Source organism: Styela clava, chromosome 5 (assembly GCF_964204865.1).
Source record: "Styela clava chromosome 5, kaStyClav1.hap1.2, whole genome shotgun sequence".
Lineage (NCBI taxonomy): Eukaryota > Metazoa > Chordata > Ascidiacea > Stolidobranchia > Styelidae > Styela > Styela clava.
This window is the reverse complement of record NC_135254.1, coordinates 23450731-23473199: the sequence shown is the minus strand read 5'-3', so window position 1 is coordinate 23473199 and position 22469 is coordinate 23450731. Positions and strand designations below refer to the sequence as shown.

The following is a 22469-nucleotide window of genomic DNA, read 5'->3' as shown; positions in this document are numbered from 1 at the left end:
CACACATTTTAAGCCCACAAATTGCCGTTGTATTTTGGAGTAATAATACTTTTATTATTTTGTGAATACGAATCAGCAATTAATTATATTCGGGCACTTTACCACACATTTTAAGTCCGTGTAGTGTATTTTTGAGTAATATTATTTTGTGAATACGAAAATACGAATCAGCAATTAATTATATTCGGGCACCTTGCCACACATTTTGAGTCCACAAATTCCAGTAGATTTCAGAGTAATAATACTTTTATTATTCAGTAAATCCAAAAATAGGAATCAAGAATGAATAATATCGGGCAGTTCACTACACATTTTATGCTCACAAATTGTCGTCGCAACCATAAGTTACGTTAAACAAAACTAAATTAATAACGCATAATAATTTTATATGCTGGTATCGGTCATGGATATGAATAATTTGCACAACAGAAAATCATCCCAGTAAAAAGTCGAAACTTTCAAATATCATTATCAAAATTATTTGCCATAAAGCGGGAAAAAGTATTGATTATTTTCTCTAATAAATCGACTTGTTTTCCGACTTGCGACAATTTATTGGGTATCATAACAATTACGACATTGAATAATCTTCAATTTCTTGACGTAATGGAAATGAATGTGTAAAATCGTTTGAAGATTCCCGCAAAAACGAAAAACCGTGTTTACGATGAAAAGAGACTATATATTATTCGAAAATCAGCCGAAAATGTATTCGAATATTTGATTCGTTTTGGACAACCCTGTCTACGAACCACAGTCTTCTTTTCTACAATACAACAATAATTTTCGACCCAATTCTTTAAAAAGGTTCGCCATTCCTGCTAGACTAACCCATCAAATTGCGTGTTCCCTGACTACTACATGAAACATTAGCGTTTTCTGACCATCACATGTTTGAGATTGTTTTGTAAAGTTCAAAAACACTTAGGTTGAAAATTTTCAGTTGCAGATTAGTAGTAATTTGACTCCAGTGTAAATGTCGAATATTCAGGGAAGTATTTCACTGGCTTTATTTCGCTAAATGTCCGTACAATTATAGAGACCCTGCTCAGCGCAGAATGTTTTCAAAACATTTCGCCTATAAGTTTTTGAAAGTATAATTTCATTTGATTTCAATTGAAAATCTAGAAAGGCTTTTTGTATCTTATACTCACCAGAACAAATATTACAATCATTAGATATGAATATTGAACGTATTACTAGCTCAAAATTAATCCCTCATCAAACGCATTTGAACGCGAAATAACGGTGCACGAAACTACGCCAGTTATAAGCACCATTAAATATTAAACAATGCGGATATATATAGCACCAAAGTCTAACCCACCCTATTCCAAACAGCACGAAAAATTCGTCGCAAATGCGTCTTTGCTTGGAATTCAATTGCAACAGAGAACAAGACTTGCGTTACACGTAACACATTAATTTATAAGTTGCTCCTTCGCTATCCAGTAAGACATGGGTTGGATTCTGTACCAAGTAATGGTAATTATGTTCCTCAAGAAGTAAAGCATGCAAGAAGATTCCTAAAAAGTCAAACTATTCTTCGACATTTTCTTTCTGAAAAACGATAAAATGGATGAATTTGGTGGTTTCCAACATTTTGGGTTGAAATCTTCTATTAGTTGGTTTTTGAACTGTTTATACCAAAATCCCTATGTTTAATTACCTTGCCTTTTGTAGATTCTTTGCCAGTGTTATACAAAAGTCGCATTTTCATTTTTACGCAGTTCAAATAGTTTGTCGCGTTTTCATGAATAATATTATACAAAAGTGAGTAATACTACAACGTATATTCCTATTCAAAGACTCTCCTCTAGATAGGAATTCACCCAATATCATAAAAATCATTTTATAGCATAATATATCGAACACATCTTTACATCAAAAGGTTATATTCAAATTATAAAACCAATTAACTTCGAAAGAAATTTTGAGAATTGAAATTAACGAAACACGGAGAATGAACTCTGCATGCAGTGTGATCGTGAATTATGCCAAAATATTTTAAAGCAAAACAGGATTCTTCTACATATATACTTGAGCAATTTAAAATATTTGTAATTGAAAAGAATTGTTTAATAACAGTATTTGGAATAGAAATATCGCAGGCTTCGGGGTGGCGTAAAAAATTGTAGGGACAATAATACCAGGAAAAAATTGAAATTTCCATGACAAAAGAGATAAAACATATGACCTCATAAATGATGGCACGATCCACAATGCTATACCAGCCAATGCAGACCTCTTGAAATATGCGCAACAAGCTGGCGCACAACCTGAACTCAGGTTGTGTACCAGGTTAGGGTTCAGGTTGTGCGACATCTTGGTGCGCATACTTCAGGAGTACCCAAAACTTGATGAGAGAAACGTAATAATATATCAAACATTAAAAGATTGTATTAAAATTATTAATCAGAAAAATATAAAAAAAATGTTCAAGACTTGATGAGAAAAATGTAATAATATATAAAACATTAAAATTAATCATAAAATAAAGACACGATGTAAAATCGGACAATACCTTTTAAATGAATTTTAAAATGTGAAACACTGATCAGATTAGTTCCTTAAATTTGACAATGTTCGTTTCCAAATCTGACACGCATTTTGCCATCCTTAACATGACACCCGTCAACCCACTGCCCTATTTCGCCCTCCTTAATCTGACACGCATCGACCATATTTCATCATCTCTAACCTGACAGGAATCGACCCTATTTCGCCACCCCCAATTTGACACGCTTCGTCCGCATTTCGCCATCCCTAATCTGCCACGCTTCGACCGTATTTTGCCATCCCTAACCTGCCACGCTTCGACCGTATTTCGGCATCCCTAATCTGCCACCACGCTTCGACCGCATTTTGCCATCCCTAATCTGCCACGCTTCGACCGCATTTTGCCATCCCTAATCTGCCACCACGCTTCGACCGCATTTTGCCATCCCTAATCTGCCACGCTTCAACCGCATTTCGCCATCCGTAATCTGCCACGCTTCGACCCCATTTCGTCATCCCATTTTGACACTCATCGACTGTGTTTTCCCAGCCCGAATTTGACAGGTACTAATCCATTTCATCAGCCCCAAATCTAAACACTTTGGCCATATTTCTTTGTAATTTTGAGGCAATTGTTTATTGTTATCTGTATACTAAACAGCGCATTATGACAGTCGATTTGGCAAAAAGTGACAGCCATCGACCGCATTTTGCCATCCCTAATCTGCCACCACGCTTCGACCGCATTTTGCCATCCCTAATCTGCCACCATTCGACCGTATTTCGCCATCCCTAATCTGCCACGCTTCGACCGCATTTTGCCATCCCCAATTTGGCTTTTCGTCCCTATTTCGCCATCCCTAATCTGCCACCTTTCGACCGTATTTCGCCATCCCTATTTTGCCATCCCCAATATGACTTTTATGCTACCAACCCTCCTCTAGCGTTCAGTGATCTGAAATATCAACCTGGTATAAAAACAGGTGAGTATGTAGAATTGTTTGTAAATGTGGAGCATTTGAAGTCTTTGTAATACTAATTCTTCCTTGCAAAATCGGGTTTCTCATTTTCCATATTTAGAAAAAAAGTTTTTTTTTACTTTTTATATGAGGGGAGGAAAGTTTAAATATAGTAGTATAAAATTGTTCACCCACATTCGTCAAGTACTAGCGCCATCGGGCGTGTGCACTGCTGTGGTATCGAGCTAAGTGTCTATAAATCAAAGTGTTATAGTCACTTTGGTATCGAGAATTCGGGAACGGTACCGTACCATTACCAGTAAAACTAAAAAAAAGTGATGTTGAGTAGGTTAGTTAGTGTTAGTGTTTTCGATTATTTGAGATTTTATTTTGCTTGCCATTGGTTTAATAAGGTTTTTAGCATACCCTAATTTTGATATCAAAAGGTTGGGTCTCATGTAGTTTCGTACCTAGAATGACAATTTTTTGACCTATCAATCCTAACCCCCACCTGACTAAACCATTCAAAAATTACATCATTACGAAGTCACAGTGACGTAATAGAGCCCTTCAAACTATATGAACTGCCATCCAAGACGAGCACCCGAAATGAACAGTTAGTTCTCTCGTTTGCCACGGGTGGGCAACCTTTTTCAGCTCGCGTGCCCAAATCGGCTAAATTTAACGACAAAAATTCTTCCGCGTGCCGACCAAAATTTAAAACAATGCTTTGTTACATTTAAAGCAAAAATACACAATGCTGCAATAATAAACCTTCTAAACATGTAAGCTACAGACAGATTCACTATTCGGGAAAATATCAGCCCGACAAATAGATTTGATTACTTTTCTTATTCTATATAAGTGAGACTTCTGCTGCTGCATTACCGTTGATAGAGATTTAGGCTACATTGAAAGAAAGTTACGAACTACTGGTTTCATCTTTCAGGCTACTCCTATTACTGTATTATGAGACTATTATGAGCTAAAGTTCATAACTGAGAACAGAAAGTCACAAGCATATGTAGATAAAAACATGCAGTTGCAATGTTTTTAAGACACGAAAAATTCTTCCCAATCACGCGATAGTTCGTTTTCTGCACTTCTCTCTTGTTTTCCCTTCTATAATTGCTTTTATTTCTTTCGAACTCAATTTATTTCAGTAAGTTAGCAAGTAACTCTAAACAACATAAGCTGTACAACTTCATAAATCAATCAGAAATGAAGAAAAATGGTGGCACAGACGAACTATATATTACGTGACAATGAACCCCCAATAAATGCTGTGTCTCGTCACAATTCGTTGAGAGCAATTCGTCATAATATATTTCTTTGTAGCCATATGTTATGAAAAGTCAAAAAGAGTTTAAAATTTTAAATGAATAACAGATTGTTAACAAACGATAATGAATAAACAAACACCTAGTTTCATCAGATAAATCAGAGCCTCAAAACTTTTTATCTGAAAGAGAATGATCTTGTTTCTGAGGCCTCGCTCACGTGCCGAATAAATGGGCTCGCGTGCCAGGGGTTGCCCACCCCTGTCCTAAGCAATAAACTTCATTTAAGATTTAGATTATACTGTTATCAGGGTATAATAAGAAGATAAGATTCAGTTTCTCTTTTTTAAACAAAATAAACAAATTTTTTGAAATCCATCTCAACCATTCTCGGCTATTTTTGAGAAATCTAGAAATTTAATGAATGTCTGAGTAGATATTTTGTTTAGGTTCATCAGGACAAATGTAGGTCTTATTTCTTCATGACTGTTATCCCCTTATTATTTAAAGTTTCATTTTTGATTTTACCTCTAACTGTATAAGCTAAATTTTTAGAAATGATTCCTGGCTGTCATATTATAGTATTAGTGTAACTTAAATCTGTAATCATTTTCTTCTGGTGAATTCTAACACACAAGCGTATCTCCGTATATATATATAGGAAAGGAAAAATGTCTGTTCGCCGAAACTTCATGAATGTTGTTCGTAACTACACAGAGGCTGAGGTTAAAGTTCGTGAAGCCACATCAAATGATGCCTGGGGTCCTTCAAGTTCACTGATGAGTGAAATAGCAGATATGACATATAATGTTATCGCATTTTCGGAAATAATGTCTATGATTTGGAAAAGAGTAAACGATCATGGGAAAAATTGGCGGCATGTTTATAAAGCACTTACGCTGTTGGATTATCTTATAAAAACTGGTTCAGAAAGAGTTGCTCAGCAGTGCAAGGAGAATATTTTTGCTATACAAACACTTAAAGATTTCCAGTTTCTTGATCGAGATGGGAAAGATCAAGGTTTAAATGTCAGAGAGAAATCGAAACAACTAGTCCTTCTTCTCAAAGATGAAGATCGTTTGAAAACTGAAAGAGCAAGAGCAATAAAAGCAAAAGAGAGATTTGCTCAGGCCACTACTGGTATAGGAAGTGATCGTCAGGTATGATTTTACGCTCTCATATCCCTGTTGTGGATGTTCACAAACTGATTTCCTGCATGAAGTTTCTATTTCGTTTGTACCCTTAAAACCTATCATTTGACATCTTTTAAAATTCTCATCTTCAGATTTTTTATTCACTATTTAAAAATTATTAATGCTGATTATTAAAAGGCATCGCTCTAATGTAATTTTGATTATTTAATTTTCAAGGCAACCTGAAATTCAGTGTAAAAATTTATAATAATAATAATAAATTTAAACTAATATTGAATAGCATGTTTGAATCAAATTGCATTTTATTTATGTTATTCACAAAACCTGCCAGTAAGATTAATATTCGACTACTATATTATTTCATACATTTTGTTATATGCTGATAAAATAAAGACATGACACAGTACCCAGTCTAGAAAATTGATGATGGGAGAAATTAAATCAAAAGTTTTTGGATTTATTATATGAAATATGAATCTTGAATCCTGTTATTTGCACTTTCACTATGACGCTGAAATTAGTTTTATTAATGAAAATCAATCAAAAAATCAATGTGCAAGTAATGACAGTTGGTTCTGAATCATGTGTGATTTGGAATATTTTTTGATTGGGGTTTTAAAATTTTTTATTAACGGTAAATTATATTTTAAAAAAGTTTGTGAAAAATGTTTACCAAAGAAATTTGATGGGAACCAATTTTTTTCTAATTGTACTTTATTTGAACTAACCTTATCTATACCCCCTAATTACAACAGTGCTCGTTCCAAGAATTAGGAGAATCTGTATTACTTTATTTAAAAACAAAATACAACTACCATATTCAAATTTGTTTGTTAACAAAAAGTATTAGTCAACTAACCAAATATCGTGGTTTATTCTCAAATCACATCTGGAATCTGAGAGGAATATTTTATTCAGATTCCAAGCCATAACCCATAATATTCATATTTTTCTTTGGCTTCATTTTAAAAAGATACGAATTGGTATTTTCAGTCTTGGTTTTGTATTTGAACTATCGCTTCTTATTGATTAGTTTTGATATTTTTCAGTTTTTCATGAAATGTGACCTACATTGGCTCATTATTTCCCTACTATTTATTCAAGATTGCAGATTCTTTTTTGCCCGTGGATTTCCCTAGGTTTAGTCAATAACGAAGATCACTTTAGAGTTGAAATGTTTAAAATACAGCAATATATAATCTTTTATTCAAAACTTCAGATTTCATATGGGCATGGAAGTTCAACACCGCAAACTCATCGTACACCGGAGACCAGACACACAGCTCTCACATCTTCACCAGTGTCAACAGAACTTGAGCAGGTATGAATAGGATTGTAAGAATTGATGAAAGAAAAAAATTGATGTGGTGCAGAAAAATGCATACCAGACATCCATAACTGTGACATACTAGTAGCCCATGAAAGAGACCTAACATGTGTCATGAAAGGTGTAGGAGGAATATAAATTTGTTGTTTTTTTGCTAATTGTGATTGTTTTCTATTTAAACTATCCTCTTCTTAATTTTTTTCGATTCATTTTATCTAATCCTCCTGCACCATGATAAGGACCATAATATTTAAGAGTCATTGTGATGTCACATTTATTCAAGACTGTTGCAGAGAAAGATTAGTTCAATTTTGCATAAAACAATATTATTGGAGATGCCTAGTTAAATAGTGTGTTTTGGCTATTCCAGGTTAAATTGATTAGTATTGTCACTATTGTGATCATTAGTGTGCTATGCTATGGCAAAATTTGAAATTTATTAGCGTGCAGTGATAATATTTATACTAAAAAAGTTTGTTAAGCTCTGATGGAGTTGTGATTCTCTTAGTTATGCTTATGACAAAATATGAAGTTCTGACTCTCTTGAGGTTGTGAAAAGGAAACTGGCTGGCTATTTATTGTGTTTTGATTAAAAGCTTTAACTTTATTCACAGTTTTTCTCAAATTTTTTACCTAATCGAAAAAAATTAAACCTTTTTTTTGTTTTTTTTCCACCTGACCAAAACAGTCATGTGTCATAAATGGATATCAAAACTTTGAAAAAAATTTCTATACTCTCCTTTTGTAAATATTTTCTCGAAGAAATGTCAATGTCACATGAACTTCTGAGAAGTGAAAGAATATTAACTGTCAAGCCAGGAACTACAAAGTGTGAATGATAAATCTTTAAATGATTCGAGCAAGCTTTTTTTTATTCAGGCTCGACCTCAAACAGCAGGCGAAGAAGAACTTCAGCTGCAATTAGCTCTCGCTATGAGTAAAGAAGAAGCAGAACAAGACAAGAAAGTAGATGACAGCGATGATCTTCGATTAAAAATGGCACTAAACAAAAGTGTTGAAAATGCAAAACCAGCAGTTGCCCCAACATCAAACAATCAGTCCAGTCTTCTTGATCTCACAAACGCAGCAGCACAATTGAATGATCCATGGGGAAGGTAAATCAATACAATTTTTAATTCTACAAGATTGTTGTGCAGACAGCAGAACTATTGCCTCTTGTCAGTACATTCTTTTCATACACCGAGTTACTTCAGCTTTGTCAGTTTCATGGATGTCTTATTTCCTCCAAATTTGGTAAAATTTTACTATAAGTGAAACTTACGATCAAATAATGTACAGCCACTCAAAGACTCACAGTATTTTTGATAGTGATCATGATCAATATGGTCGGCGCCCAGCGGTACGTTCTTTTATAGACTGAGTTACTTCAGCTCTGTCAGTTTCATGGACGTCTTATTTCCACCACTTTATGTCAAAAATTGGTACTAATCAATTAGATGTTATGTTTAAATTCTCTTATAGTAACTTATAATTTTACGATAAATAATGAATGTACAGTCACTCCAAGACTTACAGTATTTTTGCCATGAAGATTTACATACTTAATCTGGAGAGAATTACGGTACCAGCTACCTGTATGGACGATTAATGATTAGTTAAGATTTCAACTCATCTATTTTGCATTAAATGAAAAGTCCCTGCCTCAGAATATTGGTTTTACAATAAAATAAGTTACACAACAAAACTTTACTGCATGAAAAGCCATAAATTATCGAAGAAGTGCCAGTAAAAACTTTTAGTATTGACTATTTCAAGGAAAAGTACACAATATATATTCATTATTTCTTCCTACATGGTATGGAGAATAATAATTGTGCCAGCATTGATTTTGCCACAGCATAATGACATGGAATATTGATAACATGTGTTTGGTTATTGATAATCACTAAATATATCACACAATACTGGTCATCGCATCTGATTACTCATCATTCGTAAGAATTCCAAATAAACTTGTATTAAATAGCTAGCCCACTTGTCTAATGGAAGAAACTGCTCTATTAATGATTACCGTAACTCAAATAAATAAAATGAAATCTTGTCATCATTAGTATCATATGAAAGCTTGTGATGCCAAATTGAATTATTTAATGAATTAAAATCGATTTTTACCAAACTTATCATTCTCTGAATACAATTTTTAACTAATGATATATTTAATACAGATGGCAATGATGTTGGAAATATTATTTTATTTACATATATTACGTCTGAACATAATTACAATGAAGTTTCAATGATTGTTTGTATATGGTCTATATTACAGCCCATTATGCCTTTAATGGGGGAGACCATTCAAATGGCATTTGCGACAATGTAACCATCCCTACACCCAGGAATGGCCACTCAGTATTGTGTATATATTCTATATTTTTAAAAATTCTGAAGTGAGTCTGTTCCACAAGAGAAATTCACCAAGACAAAATTTCTAAATTCATAGAAATCAAATTCGGTTATGCAAAATAATTAAGATAAACATTGTTTTAATTAGTATTCTCTATTTTATTCTGTCTGATGGTAAATATAGGCGTAGATAATGAATTGGACTCGACTATAGGCTTTGCAACACAAAGGGATTAGAATTACTCGCACATACCAGATTGAACTAAATAAAAAAAAACTAGTTTCGACGGCTGCACACCATTTGAAATTGGCATTTCTCCGCGGGCCGCACTAATTTTCCTTGTAGGCCACAGGTTGCACGTCCCTGTCTACACTTTAATAATAATTGGAATAATAGTCATATATTAATTATTAAGAGCTGAATATTCTAGAGCAGCGGTTCCCAAACTATGGGTGCGACCCACTGGTGGGTCGCAAAAGAAATATTAGTGGGTCGTGAAAATATGTAGAAAGCTTTGATTAAATATACTGGTTATTAGGATCGGTGGCGACTCGAATACGTAAATCTTCAAAAAAAAAAAAGAAATTAAATTGAATTTAAATTCTAATCTGTGAAAGTTTCATTCTTACGATCTTCTCAAAGGAACAGAAATTTGCTACACAAAGAATGACCATGTGGCTTTTTACGCATAACAGTTTTGTACATTGTACAGCACTTCTTACTATTTTTCCCCGAAATTTAGACAGGATTTAGATTTATTTTTTTATGAAGAACAACACTATGTTTGTTTGTTTTTGAAAGAGGTCGTTTGTGTTCATTTATCAAAAATAAAATTACATTGTAGAAAATCACGAGATTTTTCAATAAACATTATATAAAAACCGTCATCCATTGTTTTTATTTGTATTTCCTATACAAAAACCAAGTGACAAATGTCATAATTGTGATTGTGACATCACACAATCTTGAATAGTGGTGTGATCTTCACCTTACCTCAGGTCATTGAACCTTTCCTCTCCCACACATTTTAAATTTATTTCAAAGGTAGGGTTCAATTAAAAACATTTTTGAAATTCAAATTACTGTAGGTCTTATTTTCAGACCAGGTCTTATTTTCGAGGAAACACGGTAGTTTTGCGATGATTAGCCATTGCTGTGTTCTGTGTTATGTCATAAAAAGTTAAATGGGTCGCCATAAGCTGTGGTAATAAATAGTGGGTCCCAACTGTTAAAAGTTTGGGAACGACTGTTCTAAAGCTTCTCCACTAACGGCCTTTGTTCTTTAGGCTACTATTTTAAATTGAGGTCCACCGTGTTAGATATCAATAAAAAACTTGTTGTTGCATCTTTTCTGCAAGTCTTATAATCCTTTGGTTGGTAATTGGTATAATGTAATTTTGAGCTTTACAAATGCTACACTTAACGGTATATCATGACTGAGGTGACTTCTCGCACTCAACTTTTTGAAACCATGTGAGATAATAGGATTCGCATACATACTAGAGATGGGCAGATCTCGTCAGTGTCAGTACTATCTATTTACGGAACGTTTTTGTAGGTAGCTGTTAAACAATTTTAAGATGCACTTTTTTTTTTCGATCTTGAATACATTGACGAATTTTTGCTCGGCGTTGTACTGATAAGTGTTATTAGTGAGTGGTCGTTTTATATGCTCTACCATGGGGCTTTACATGAACATGACTTGGATACTAGTGGAATTGGAATCACTCCATTGCGGGGGGCAAAAATGTATGAGAATGCAATTTGTGTTAGAAACTCTGTGTTGAATCAGTTTGCTTGATTATAGCGGTAATCATCTGTTACAAAAATTTGTATTACATTTAATAATACTGTTGTTTGTGATTTCAAGAGAATTTTCATAATATTTTTACATTGAATTCAGGGATATGCAGAATTTAAAATCCCATGGGATTGCTAAATAATATTCTTGTCTGTGGTTTTGCGGTTTCAGGTGAATTTGCATAAGGGTGATTGGCAGTTTCTGCTGAGTTCTGTGTCACATGCCTACAACAAAAATAGTTAATGTGGTATCGGTATGGGTACCAATAAGGTGTACCAATATCGTGTGTTTGTGTGTTAATTCTAAAGTTACTGATCGTTGAGTTTTACTGACTTTGAGGTATACGGATTATCCTACTCTGAGTAAAAGTGCACTCTCTTGTAATAAATATTTTAACAATCTGATTTGAAACGCCTTTTATTGTTCATTCATAAGCAAACAATTACTCCAGCCTACACCAACCAAAAATACAAACATTTTGTGCTAACACATATTTTATTAGTTCATTCATTTAAAGGCGCATACAATAAAAGATTTATTAGCACATCGGAAGGTACACATTGATGAAACATTGAAGTACTGAAATCTAGCAAGTTTTCTTCGTATGACGGTCGTTAGTGGCGGAGGAAAGAAATTTTTTGAAAAGCTAATCAAGCTACTATATAATATATAATTTTGACCAAATATGGTTTTGTACTGTGCTTTACAGATGTAAACGTATATCGTGCAACCGGTGCCAGAAGGTAAAAATAGAGAATTAGGACTGGTTTAAAAGTCCTAAAAATTGTGGATTTGACTAAATTCCGGGAAGATCCGAAGTTCAACTCACAACAAATTATATTTATCGATTGGCTTTCTAAGTTATATACCATCCTGCATCATCATTATTTCTGTGGTCTTCAAGTCAGTAAAATTACGTATACCTCCAAAAACATTTCACACTGTCTTTGGTTAACGTACCTCCGAAAGTGAACCACTGTTACGAGACAAGTTGTGAGGAATGAACAGATCAATTGTATTGTTATGTCATAAATGTCACAACTATATTGTTCCAGCAGCTGCATACTGGTGTATTATAGTAGTTCACAATATCGTTGGATTGAATTAAATCTGGTTTTATACGCAATTTTTATCACTGAAATGTTATATTTTTTGCATTCATTCGTGCCTTCGCCATTAAGGTTTGCTATCTCTGATACATAGCCCACCTGGTTTGCCATCCCTGGTATATACAATGAACCCTTGATGATTTTGAAATCTTCCTAAAGATAAAATTCTATTTTTTTTTTTTCAGTTTTGTCAACTTTTATAAACAAATTTTTTTTTTGATATATACATTTTCGAAAACAGATATTCACACAGCAAAATTCCTAGCATCCTTTCTAATCAGTTACCGGTACATGATTTCTGAAATTTAATTAATGTTGATTTTTTCCATTTTATTTATCAATATTTCATATTATTGTCTCTTGGGAGATTTTGTTTATCATGTTATTTATTGATCCTTGCATTCGGTATATCTCAATATTAATTAAATGAATATTAATAATATCTACTTTAATATTCCAATATCAGAATTATCTACCAACCAAGCCACATATTTTTGAATTGACAGAAAAGTTTAAGAATAATATTTGTTTAAGACCTCAAAAAAATCCAATTTAGTTTAAAATTATAACAACTGTTGTTCTATAATTGCTAAGCTATACATCAGGTAGAAGTGAACAATATACCTACCACACAAAAAAAATTTATTATGCACAATTCTTATTTTTTTGCAAGAACACCAGTCCTGTGAAATTCATTAGCCTACCTCACAACTGCTCATTGACTCTAACTGCTTTATGTTTCGCGTCAATATCCACTTCTGCGCCATTCCACACTTTAATTAATTGATATAATATCAGTAGCTTTTGGCACTTTAACTTTGCTCAGAGAGCAGTCTTCAAATTTCTGAGTGTGACATTTCATTGAGCAAATTTCCTCATAAAAAACTGAATATAGTATTAACTACCAATCCCCCACCCAAGACCAGTTGATTTGATTAATTGTTGATTAATTCATCCGTTTTATTACTTTTTCAGAAATCAAGCTGCTGCAGCTGCCTCTCCAATAGCCTCCAATAGCCCTGCCGTTGATCCATTTGGTTTGCCAGTGGCTGCACCACAACCTCAGCAACCCGCTGATCCATGGGGTCCCGCACCAGAGATGTCAAGACCTGAGATTCAGTCTATTCCAAAAGATCCCTGGGGTGTCACGCCTCCGGTTGTTGTTGATTCAATCGATCCATGGGGTGGCGGCAACCAACAACCACAAATCAAGGTAATGAAATTGTGTTTTTTTTTGCTATTTATTTGGTTTACCTATTGAAGTTTGTTATCAATTATCATCCGGAAAATTTACCTGCTTTTAAATAAAGCTACCAATTTTTTTCATAACTCAGTTTTTAAATATGCAATAGAAAAAAAAAATACAATTTAGAAATGTGGTAGTCTGCTGTGACAGATTGCATACCAGTACAGCAGTACTACTTAGTATTGATATTTGTGTCCATCAGGGATGGCCAATTCGAATAAAGTATTCGAATATCTCGTCATTCGAATATCGGAATTCACGTTCATAAGAATATCGGATATTTGTTTGACGTCACACATTTTCGACGCCGCTTTCAAGACGTTTCCGTTGAATGAAAACATTCTCGATAGAAACTTGCACGTGATTGTTTTTATCACTCATCAGCGTAACGTGTATTATTAGGCCCGTTAACGCCTTTACGATTGTGTTATTTTCTCTAAAACGAAAATTTTCCACAAATTTGTTCCTCGATAACGATAACATTTATTTTATTTTTGTACGCGCACGGAATTGTGAATCTGGTAAATACGTTCATTGGCGGCGAGTTTCTAAAGACAACGCAACTTTTTGATTGAAAAGCGGCAATTTAAAATACTGAAAATAAAACCGTAAACAACATAAGTTTTATTGAGGCCCGCGAAAATTTAAAAAACGCTTTTCTAGGCTGTGAAAATCGCAAAATTTCGTTATAATTCACATTATGTTTGGTCGGCGTTTAGAAACATATCGTCACTAATTGAGGGCGGGATTTGCCTGATTATCCATTACTTTAAATTGCCGTCGAATATTTTCGGGTTAACACGATACAAGGTTTGAAAAGCGACTTTTACCCTGGTTGTGAGGATGTATATAATATAATTAATCTAAAGTATATTCAATCAATTTTATTGTGCTGAAATAAATTTTACTCTGAGATATTTTACTCTGAGCATTTCGATCGAGCGGAGTCACTGTTAACAAGTACACCTAAATATTTGCCGAATTCGCAAAATACGGATAAAAACAATATTTAATCGGACAGTTTACCTCACGTTTTTATTTTTATGGCCGCGGATTGCAATGGTATATAAGAGAGGTGAGGATTTTATTTTGTCGACGCAACCGCAGGTTAAATTGAATACAATTAAATTAATAAGAGCAAGACATTTTAAATATGTCCGTGTTGGTCACGAATTCATCACTTTGCACAACAGAAAAATATACATTCGTTGTTATATTATTTGTTGTAAAAGTCGACTCTTTTAACAGGTGGCATAATCGCGGCGATGAATATGTATTTCTAATTTACTGCTAAACTTTATATGTATATTCATTGTATGAAATGAATTATTCTCTACACTTAACAGGATTTTATATAATTATTTGAGATTTTTCTAACGGCGATAACGAGTTGGCAAGATTGCAAAAATACATATTAAAATTATATACATCAAGCAGTTTATCTCGTAATTTTAGGTCATAGATTGCCGTGGATCGAATAGTAATGTTTTTTTTTGACGTAAGAAGAAGCAACCGCAGTTATGTTGGACACATTAAATTAATATATAAAGATATTTTAGAATCTCGTAGTTGTAATGGATTGAATATTTTACGTAACAGAATGATCATTTTACGCTGACAAGACGGCTCTTTTAACGAGCGCGGAATCGCGGTGGGTGTTACAGGGGGCAAGGAGAATTTCCGATTTCGAAAATCCTGGCTGCGCGCTGGCAGTGGTGGTCATCTATTCTCTACTAATTTATTTCTAACTCCAAACACAACAATATGTTACACATAATAACAATATGGTTCACATAAATTTATATACAACTAGAGCTGCGTGCAGCTTTAACAGGCTTCCCGCGTAAAAAAAAACTGAAGACGCGTTTTGCTCACTGGAGCGTGAACGCGTGGTCAGTCATACATAAAATTTGCAATTTATGATGGGGGACTTATTATCTGCATGTGATGTAGATTTCAAGTCTCTAAGTAGTGTCGTTGTCGAGAAGAAGATGAAAATGTAAAATCCTATATTGCTCACTGGAGCATATCGCCGGGGTCACTCATGCGTATACTTGACATATCGTATCCGGAACATGTCCATTAATCATTGTTATGAATTTCAACCCAATAGCATGTATCAATTTTGAGAAATCGCAAAAAAACTGAAGACGCGTTTTGCTCACTGGAGCGTGAAAGCGTGGTCAGTCATGCATAAAATTTGCAATTTATGATGGGGGACCTATTATCTGCATGTGATTTAAATTTCAAGTCTATAAGTAGTGTCGTTCTCGAGAAGAAGATGAAAATGTAAAATCCTATATTGCTCACTGGAGCGTATCGCCGAGGTCACTCATGCGTATCCTTGACATATCGTATCCGGAACATGTTCATCAATCATTGTTATGAATTTCAACACAATAGCATGTATCAATTTTGAGAAATCGCTAAAAAACCGAAAACGCGTTTTGCTCACTGGAGCGTGAAAGCGTGGTCAGTCATGCATAAAATTTGCATTTTATTGCTAGCTGAGAACTTCTGCACATTTGAGGTGAATTTAAAGTTTGTAGGACCAATTTGAAAAAAAAAAAATAATAATAATAATAATAATAATAATAACTAGAGCTGCGTGCAGCTTTAACAGGCTTCCCGCGTAAAAAAGCTGAAGACGCGTTTTGCTCACTGGAGCGTGAAAGCGTGGTCAGTCATGCATAAAATATGCAGTTTACGATGGGGGACTTATTATCTGCATGTGATGTAAATTTCAAGTCTCTAAGTAGTGTCGTTCTCGAGAAAAAGATTAAAATGTAAAATCCTATATTGCTCACTGGAGCGTATCGCCGAGGTCACTCATGCGTATCCTTGATATGTCGTATCCGGAACATGTCCATTATTCATTGTTATGAATTTCAACCCAATAGCATGTATCAATTTTGAGAAATCGCAAAAAAACTGAAAACGCGTTTTGCTCACTGGAGCGTGAAAGCGTGGTCAGTCATGCATAAAATTTGCCATTTATGGTGGGGGGCTCATTATCTGCATGTGATGTAAATTTCAAGTCTCTAAGTAGTGTCGTTCTCGAGAAGAAGATGAAAATCCTATATTGCTCACTGGAGCGTATCGCCGAGGTCACTCATGCGTATCCTTGACATATCGTATCCGGAACATGTCCATTAATCATTGTTATGAATTTCAACCCAATAGCATGTATCAATTTTAGGAAATCGCAAAAAAACTGAAAACGCGTTTTGCTCACTGGAGCGTGAAAGCGTGGTCAGTCATGCATAAAATTTGCATTTTATTGCTAGCTGAGAACTTCTGCACATTTGAGGTGAATTTCAAGTTTGTAGGACCAATTTGAAAAAAAAATAATAAAAATAAATAATAATAATAATAATAATAATAAATAATAATAATAAAACACAGGAATACAATAGGTTCCCTGCTGACAAGCAGCGGGAAGCCTAAATATACTGTGGTAGGTAGTAGAATACTCTAGGCTTAAATATCAGAATTTTTGAAGGCATAATGGATTTTCGATTGTTGTTGCCTGTATTGCAAATAAATTTTATTACTCTCAGAAAATATACACAATTATCTGAATGCAAGTAGTTATTTTGTCAATAGACTCGACTATTATGGTAATATCATGGTACAAATGATAGAAAGCGTCAGACAACTCCTTGGCTATCTTTTCATATGGTCATTTGTACAAAGTGAATAATTTTATTAAACTGACTGTGTCACAAGTTGCTATTATTTTTTATTAATAGCTATAAACTATCAATTACTTTGTGTACATATACTGTTGGTCTGTGGCTTCATTCTGATATTTCTATTGAAACTTATTTCCTAATTTACTGGGTTTTAATCAACTAAAACAAAAATGTGTTATTTTCGATTTTAGAATGTATTCGGAATTCCAGATTCGAAAACATTATTTTAGAATGTATTCGGAATAGTTTAGTATTCGGAAATGGCCATCCCTGGTGTCCATATATTTGGGCATCTATCTTGTTTGATTTTACGGTGATGATAAGGAGGATCAAAGTCAACACGAGCGAGAGAAAATAATCAGAATGGAATTAATTTGGGTTGAAAATTCATTTTTATAAAAGATTTTCTCAGCGATTCACTGTGAATGATTGCACAGCGCAGTATTGCGAGAAATAAAAAAAAATGAACATTGATGTCCACCACATCGCAAGACTTGATACATGCTATTTATTCACACCAAAATCGGGAAAACATACTTTAAGTTTAGCCTATATAAAATAGTATAAATTTGAAAAGTCTGCTTATAAACTGATTTATAGTGCAGGCCACAGTGAACAGCTTGGCGGGCCACATACGGGTAGCGGGTTGGGCATCCTTGCTCTAGTCTCTATCCCTAATTTATTCTTATACAGGTTACTTTGAATAAATGTATATGTGAAATCTAAGTCGTAAAACAATTGTTAATATCTATTCTATTATATACCTTTTACGTTAGGTGCAGGGTGGCGATTCATGGTCTTCACCGAATACAGTAGTTGCACAGCCTGCTGTAAGTAATGGTTTCGATCCTTTTGCTTCATTGGCAACGTCTAGTATACAGCCCACGCAAAATACAACTGGAGTACAAAATCTTATGGATGAATTTGACACTCTCGGATTGGCTTCTGTTAACATAAATTCGACTGATTTGAAGCCAAAAAAATCTGCCAACGATTTCCTTGGAGAAGCAGCTGATCTCGTGAATCTTGATAGTCTCGTCACTCCTGCTCCCTCCAATAAAGCTGTGAGCAATCCATTTACTAGTTCTGCAATGCCCCGTGGCCCTGCACCATCATATCAATTCCCCCAGCCAACACCTCAACCAAGCATTAATCAAATACGAGGGGGTCCATCACTTCGACCCACACTAGGCACTACTGTGCCTCCAGCATCTCTGATGGGAGCACCAACTATGGTGACCCCAATGTCCCCCTATGGAATGCAAACGAATCCAATGGCAATGCCGGGATATGGTGTGCCGTCTCCTAATCCGATGGCCACTTATGGTATGACAGGGATGGCACCTGGGGGTATGATGGCAAATAATAGCTTAGCAATGCAACCCAACATGGGTATGGGTATGCAACCTCAAATGACGCAGGACAATAAAGCAAATCCTTTTATGCTTTAATATTTGCTGTTTGTTTTACTTTTCACTTGACTAATATATCACATCAGTTGCTCTGTTTATTAGTTTTCTCATTAATGGCTGTAACCGGAAATACTCAGTGAGTTTAATTAAACATTTTATTCAATGAAGATATATCTTTGCAATGCAATTCCCATTTTGTATAATAAACTCAAACAGGATGAAATTTTATGTTTTGGGAATTCTGGTATATTCATATATATATTATGATATAATTTATGACTTTACTTATAAGAAACAAAATATGTATAACAAAAAGTTCTATATTAAATAAGAAGTCATTTTGCGTTTATACATCTACAGAAATCTATTAAATTTGAAGTCCAGTCTAGAGTAAATAGACCAGGCCACAGTTTTTTTCTACCAGTAATCATCTGCAAATGATATAGGGAATATAGATATGTTTCAATATTTTATTCCTGTTATGTCAGACATATCAAACATACTTACATATTTCACTTCATCACTGACAGCTATCAGTCTTTTTATAACACATGTAAGTCAGTAACTTAATGATTGCAGTATATCTAAACAGCTCACAGTTATTTGTCAAGAAACTCAAGTCAATAAACTTATTAACTTTACATTCTTTTTATAATTTTGTATAAAAATTTATAATTTTTTTTTCATAATCGTATTTGGTTGTACAGTAATAAATTATAGCATGGTTTTCTTCACTTTTTTTGTCCTTCCTCAACTGAAAATATTCAGAATTTGTTGAACATTTTTTCTTTAAATAAAAATGAGGAGAATATTCTATCATTCTTGTAAGGTTCATAATCTGTTGCTTTTTCTGTCCAGAAGCATATATAAATTTTCTCATTCATTCCAGCAAGTTCTTTATTTTGAGAATAATATTCAACTGGTGATTTCAATGAAGAATTTCCTTATGAAAAGCATAGAACATGTCTCGTTGATATGCCAAGAGTTGAAGAGAATTTCTTATATCATTGCAATGATGGTGGTTTGTGACTGTAGATTATTTTACTGCATTGGATATGCTATATTGGCTTTTTTTCTTCATAGTACGTTTGTTATTTATTAGGCGTCATTTGTGTTGCTTATAATAAGATAATATCCTAATTTCTAACAATGTTTTGGTTTTAACTCAGCATTCCATTGTAAATGAGGAGCCAGTTTAATCCAGTCAAGTATGTTAAAAAATCAGCAATATCGAATGTTGAAATTGATGGTGCTGATGCCTGCCCTATTCGATTACTCACTTGTGCTTGGAAAACACAAACTATTTTAACTTCATTGCTAGAATATTTTTGCAATTTTCTTCCTGGAATGACTATACTTTGCCTAATATGTTATTCATCAACTGTAAATGTTTTTTTTGGATTAGGTTTTATGATCCAACACACCTAACTCTGACCAAATGAATCGAATGTTTTAGTTTTCGAAACTTTGTCTTGGACAAATATTAATTGAAATGACAATATGAACAAGCTTGGTGTGAATCGGGTAATCTGATTCAATTATGCAGTTGATATATATGAGGTAAGATGAGATTACCAAAACATTTTGGCGTTTTTATTTAAATATAGTGTGCAGTTTGTTGTTGCCGTGTTTTATGTCAGTGACTGCCTTGTGCATTTGTAGTGTATCTTTATTTTTCATACTATTGTATATATCTATTGCGTAATTAATGATATTTACTTGCATAGTCGTCTACCCATATGTAGTGTGCTATATTCTGTTGTATTTAGCTTTCTTACAAAAGGCTTCTTTTCTTGATCTTTCCACTCTATTAGAATGATCTATACACCATTTTTGGCAACAACTTTATAAATGTAGAGTGTGATACAATATCTTATATTACTGTACACAAAGTTACACAGGTTGGAATGGTTTCATTACAGCATACAGCATACTTTATATGTCAGGCTCCTTCCCTGAAGGACTTTCACTGATAATACAGTAGCTTCTGCTGAAAAAGGAAGTTTTATTTTAATCACAATTGATTTTGGATTCTTTGGACATTAAAAATCTTTGCTGCCAAACTTGAGGTTGGATTCATTTCTGAGAAGTCGCTTCTTTGATTTTTGTACAGTTCTACTGTTATAAACAACGCTATCGTTGAATTTTCCTTTCATGTAACCTGGTATGTTATTAATAAATGTCCAAAGTGCATACCTACCCTATTTCCAACTTTTATAAACTTTTTCCTCAGCACATATACTATCCTTCAATTGCGATAAGGATAGAGTGGTCAGTCCAGGAATGGCTTATGATGAAAAACTAAAGATTTGGTGTTTGCTTGAAATCCCATTTATTTCTGGCATGTCATTATTGGATGCGAAGTGGACCTATGGATCGGTTTGTTATTATGTTGTTGTTGTGGAAAAAAAACTTTTCTTTTCAACTACTGGATCGATTGCTTTGAAATTTTCATTGATTAACGCTTGTTGGTGTCACTAGAAGGCTGTTACTTTTAATTTTTCAAATATTTCTGTGCGCTTTATGGGATTCGTTTTTCACATCGAACTTTTATGGAGTGGAGTAAGGCTGGGTAACCAGGTGATGACCTTATTCCTAACCCTTAGCGCGAAATCGCAGAGCCAGGGTTTGATACCACTTCGTTTCGGCTTTCGTGTCCATAATCAGCACAACAGGCGATGAAAACAAATAAAAACTGATTATAGAATCAGGACGACAAACAACAGCTCAAGTATGGTTTATAGAAGAGAGGAGAAACTTTAGATAGATTACATAGTAAATAAATGAGAAAAGTTTAAAATAGAAATGGTTTGCCACACCATATATATCTACAACAGATGCGAATTAAAAATACTTGCTGGCAATACAGAATTGAGATCAGCGTCTATTGAAAATGTGGTCGAACCGAGACGTATTGTATTGAGACTGTAGATGTACAGATAAAAATAGACCCAACTCCGTCTCTCGAAATCTTTAGCGAGATTTCTCGACAACTTTCTAAAAATAATAGTATTTCTAGTCATTCGGAGGAAAAAAAGATTTCTACGGAGACAAATAGGTTTGCAAGCATTGAAACGTGCCCAAGTCAGCCATAAAATTGCCGATAAATTTGCGAGTGTTATCGGCGGAAAAGGTTATTCAGTGAGTTTTGTTGATGAAAACAAGTCATACAAAACTAAACTGCTAATAAATGAACATGAGGTCAATGCTGTTGGCGATTCAAGTAATTCTGGCAAAATGAAAAAATGGGATATCTCAACGTTTCTCTAAAGTCTAAATGGTCGGAGAAAAATAAAGGAGACTGTGCGAAAACATCCGATCATAAACAACCAGAAATTTTTTTCATTGAGAAACAAAAACAAAGCACAGATGATAGGCATAAAATGATCCTGTTTTCAGAAATGGAACTTTCAACTACACCGGAATATCTGACAAAATCAAACATCATTGAGGATGAAGATAATGCTGATTCTGCTGTGACCAACCACGGAAATTCAACAAACTATACCTTTGGTTAAATTAACAATTCAACGCTAGGCGAAGAAGAATAAGAATTTGTTCAGTCAGTCATGATGATTCAGAAAATGATTCTTTCTAGACTATGAAAAATCATGTTGTATCT

At 34.1% G+C, this 22469-nt stretch overlaps 1 protein-coding gene across 1 annotated transcript; it reads left to right on the top strand.

Moving 5' to 3' along the window:
* The first annotated feature begins 5276 nt into the window (after positions 1–5276).
* Positions 5277–21046, top strand: LOC120344155 (epsin-2-like). Its single transcript, XM_039413247.2, has 5 exons — positions 5277–5898; positions 7112–7213; positions 8099–8334; positions 13470–13707; positions 18212–21046. The coding sequence occupies exons 1-5, from the start codon at positions 5410–5412 to the stop codon at positions 18884–18886; spliced, it is 1740 nt and encodes a 579-aa protein (XP_039269181.2). The 5' UTR covers positions 5277–5409; the 3' UTR covers positions 18887–21046.
* The last annotated feature ends 1423 nt before the right edge of the window (positions 21047–22469 follow it).

What these genes read in the sequence shown, in the direction of transcription:
- LOC120344155 (XM_039413247.2), top strand. Translation starts at nt 5,410, where the DNA reads ATGTCTGTTCGCCGAAACTTCATGAATGTTGTTCGTAACTACACAGAG. An exon ending in GTATAGGAAGTGATCGTCAG is followed by an intron (nt 5,899 to 7,111) that starts GTATGATTTTAC and finishes TCAAAACTTCAG; the next exon opens with ATTTCATATGGGCATGGAAG. An exon ending in ACCAACAACCACAAATCAAG is followed by an intron (nt 13,708 to 18,211) that starts GTAATGAAATTG and finishes CTTTTACGTTAG; the next exon opens with GTGCAGGGTGGCGATTCATG.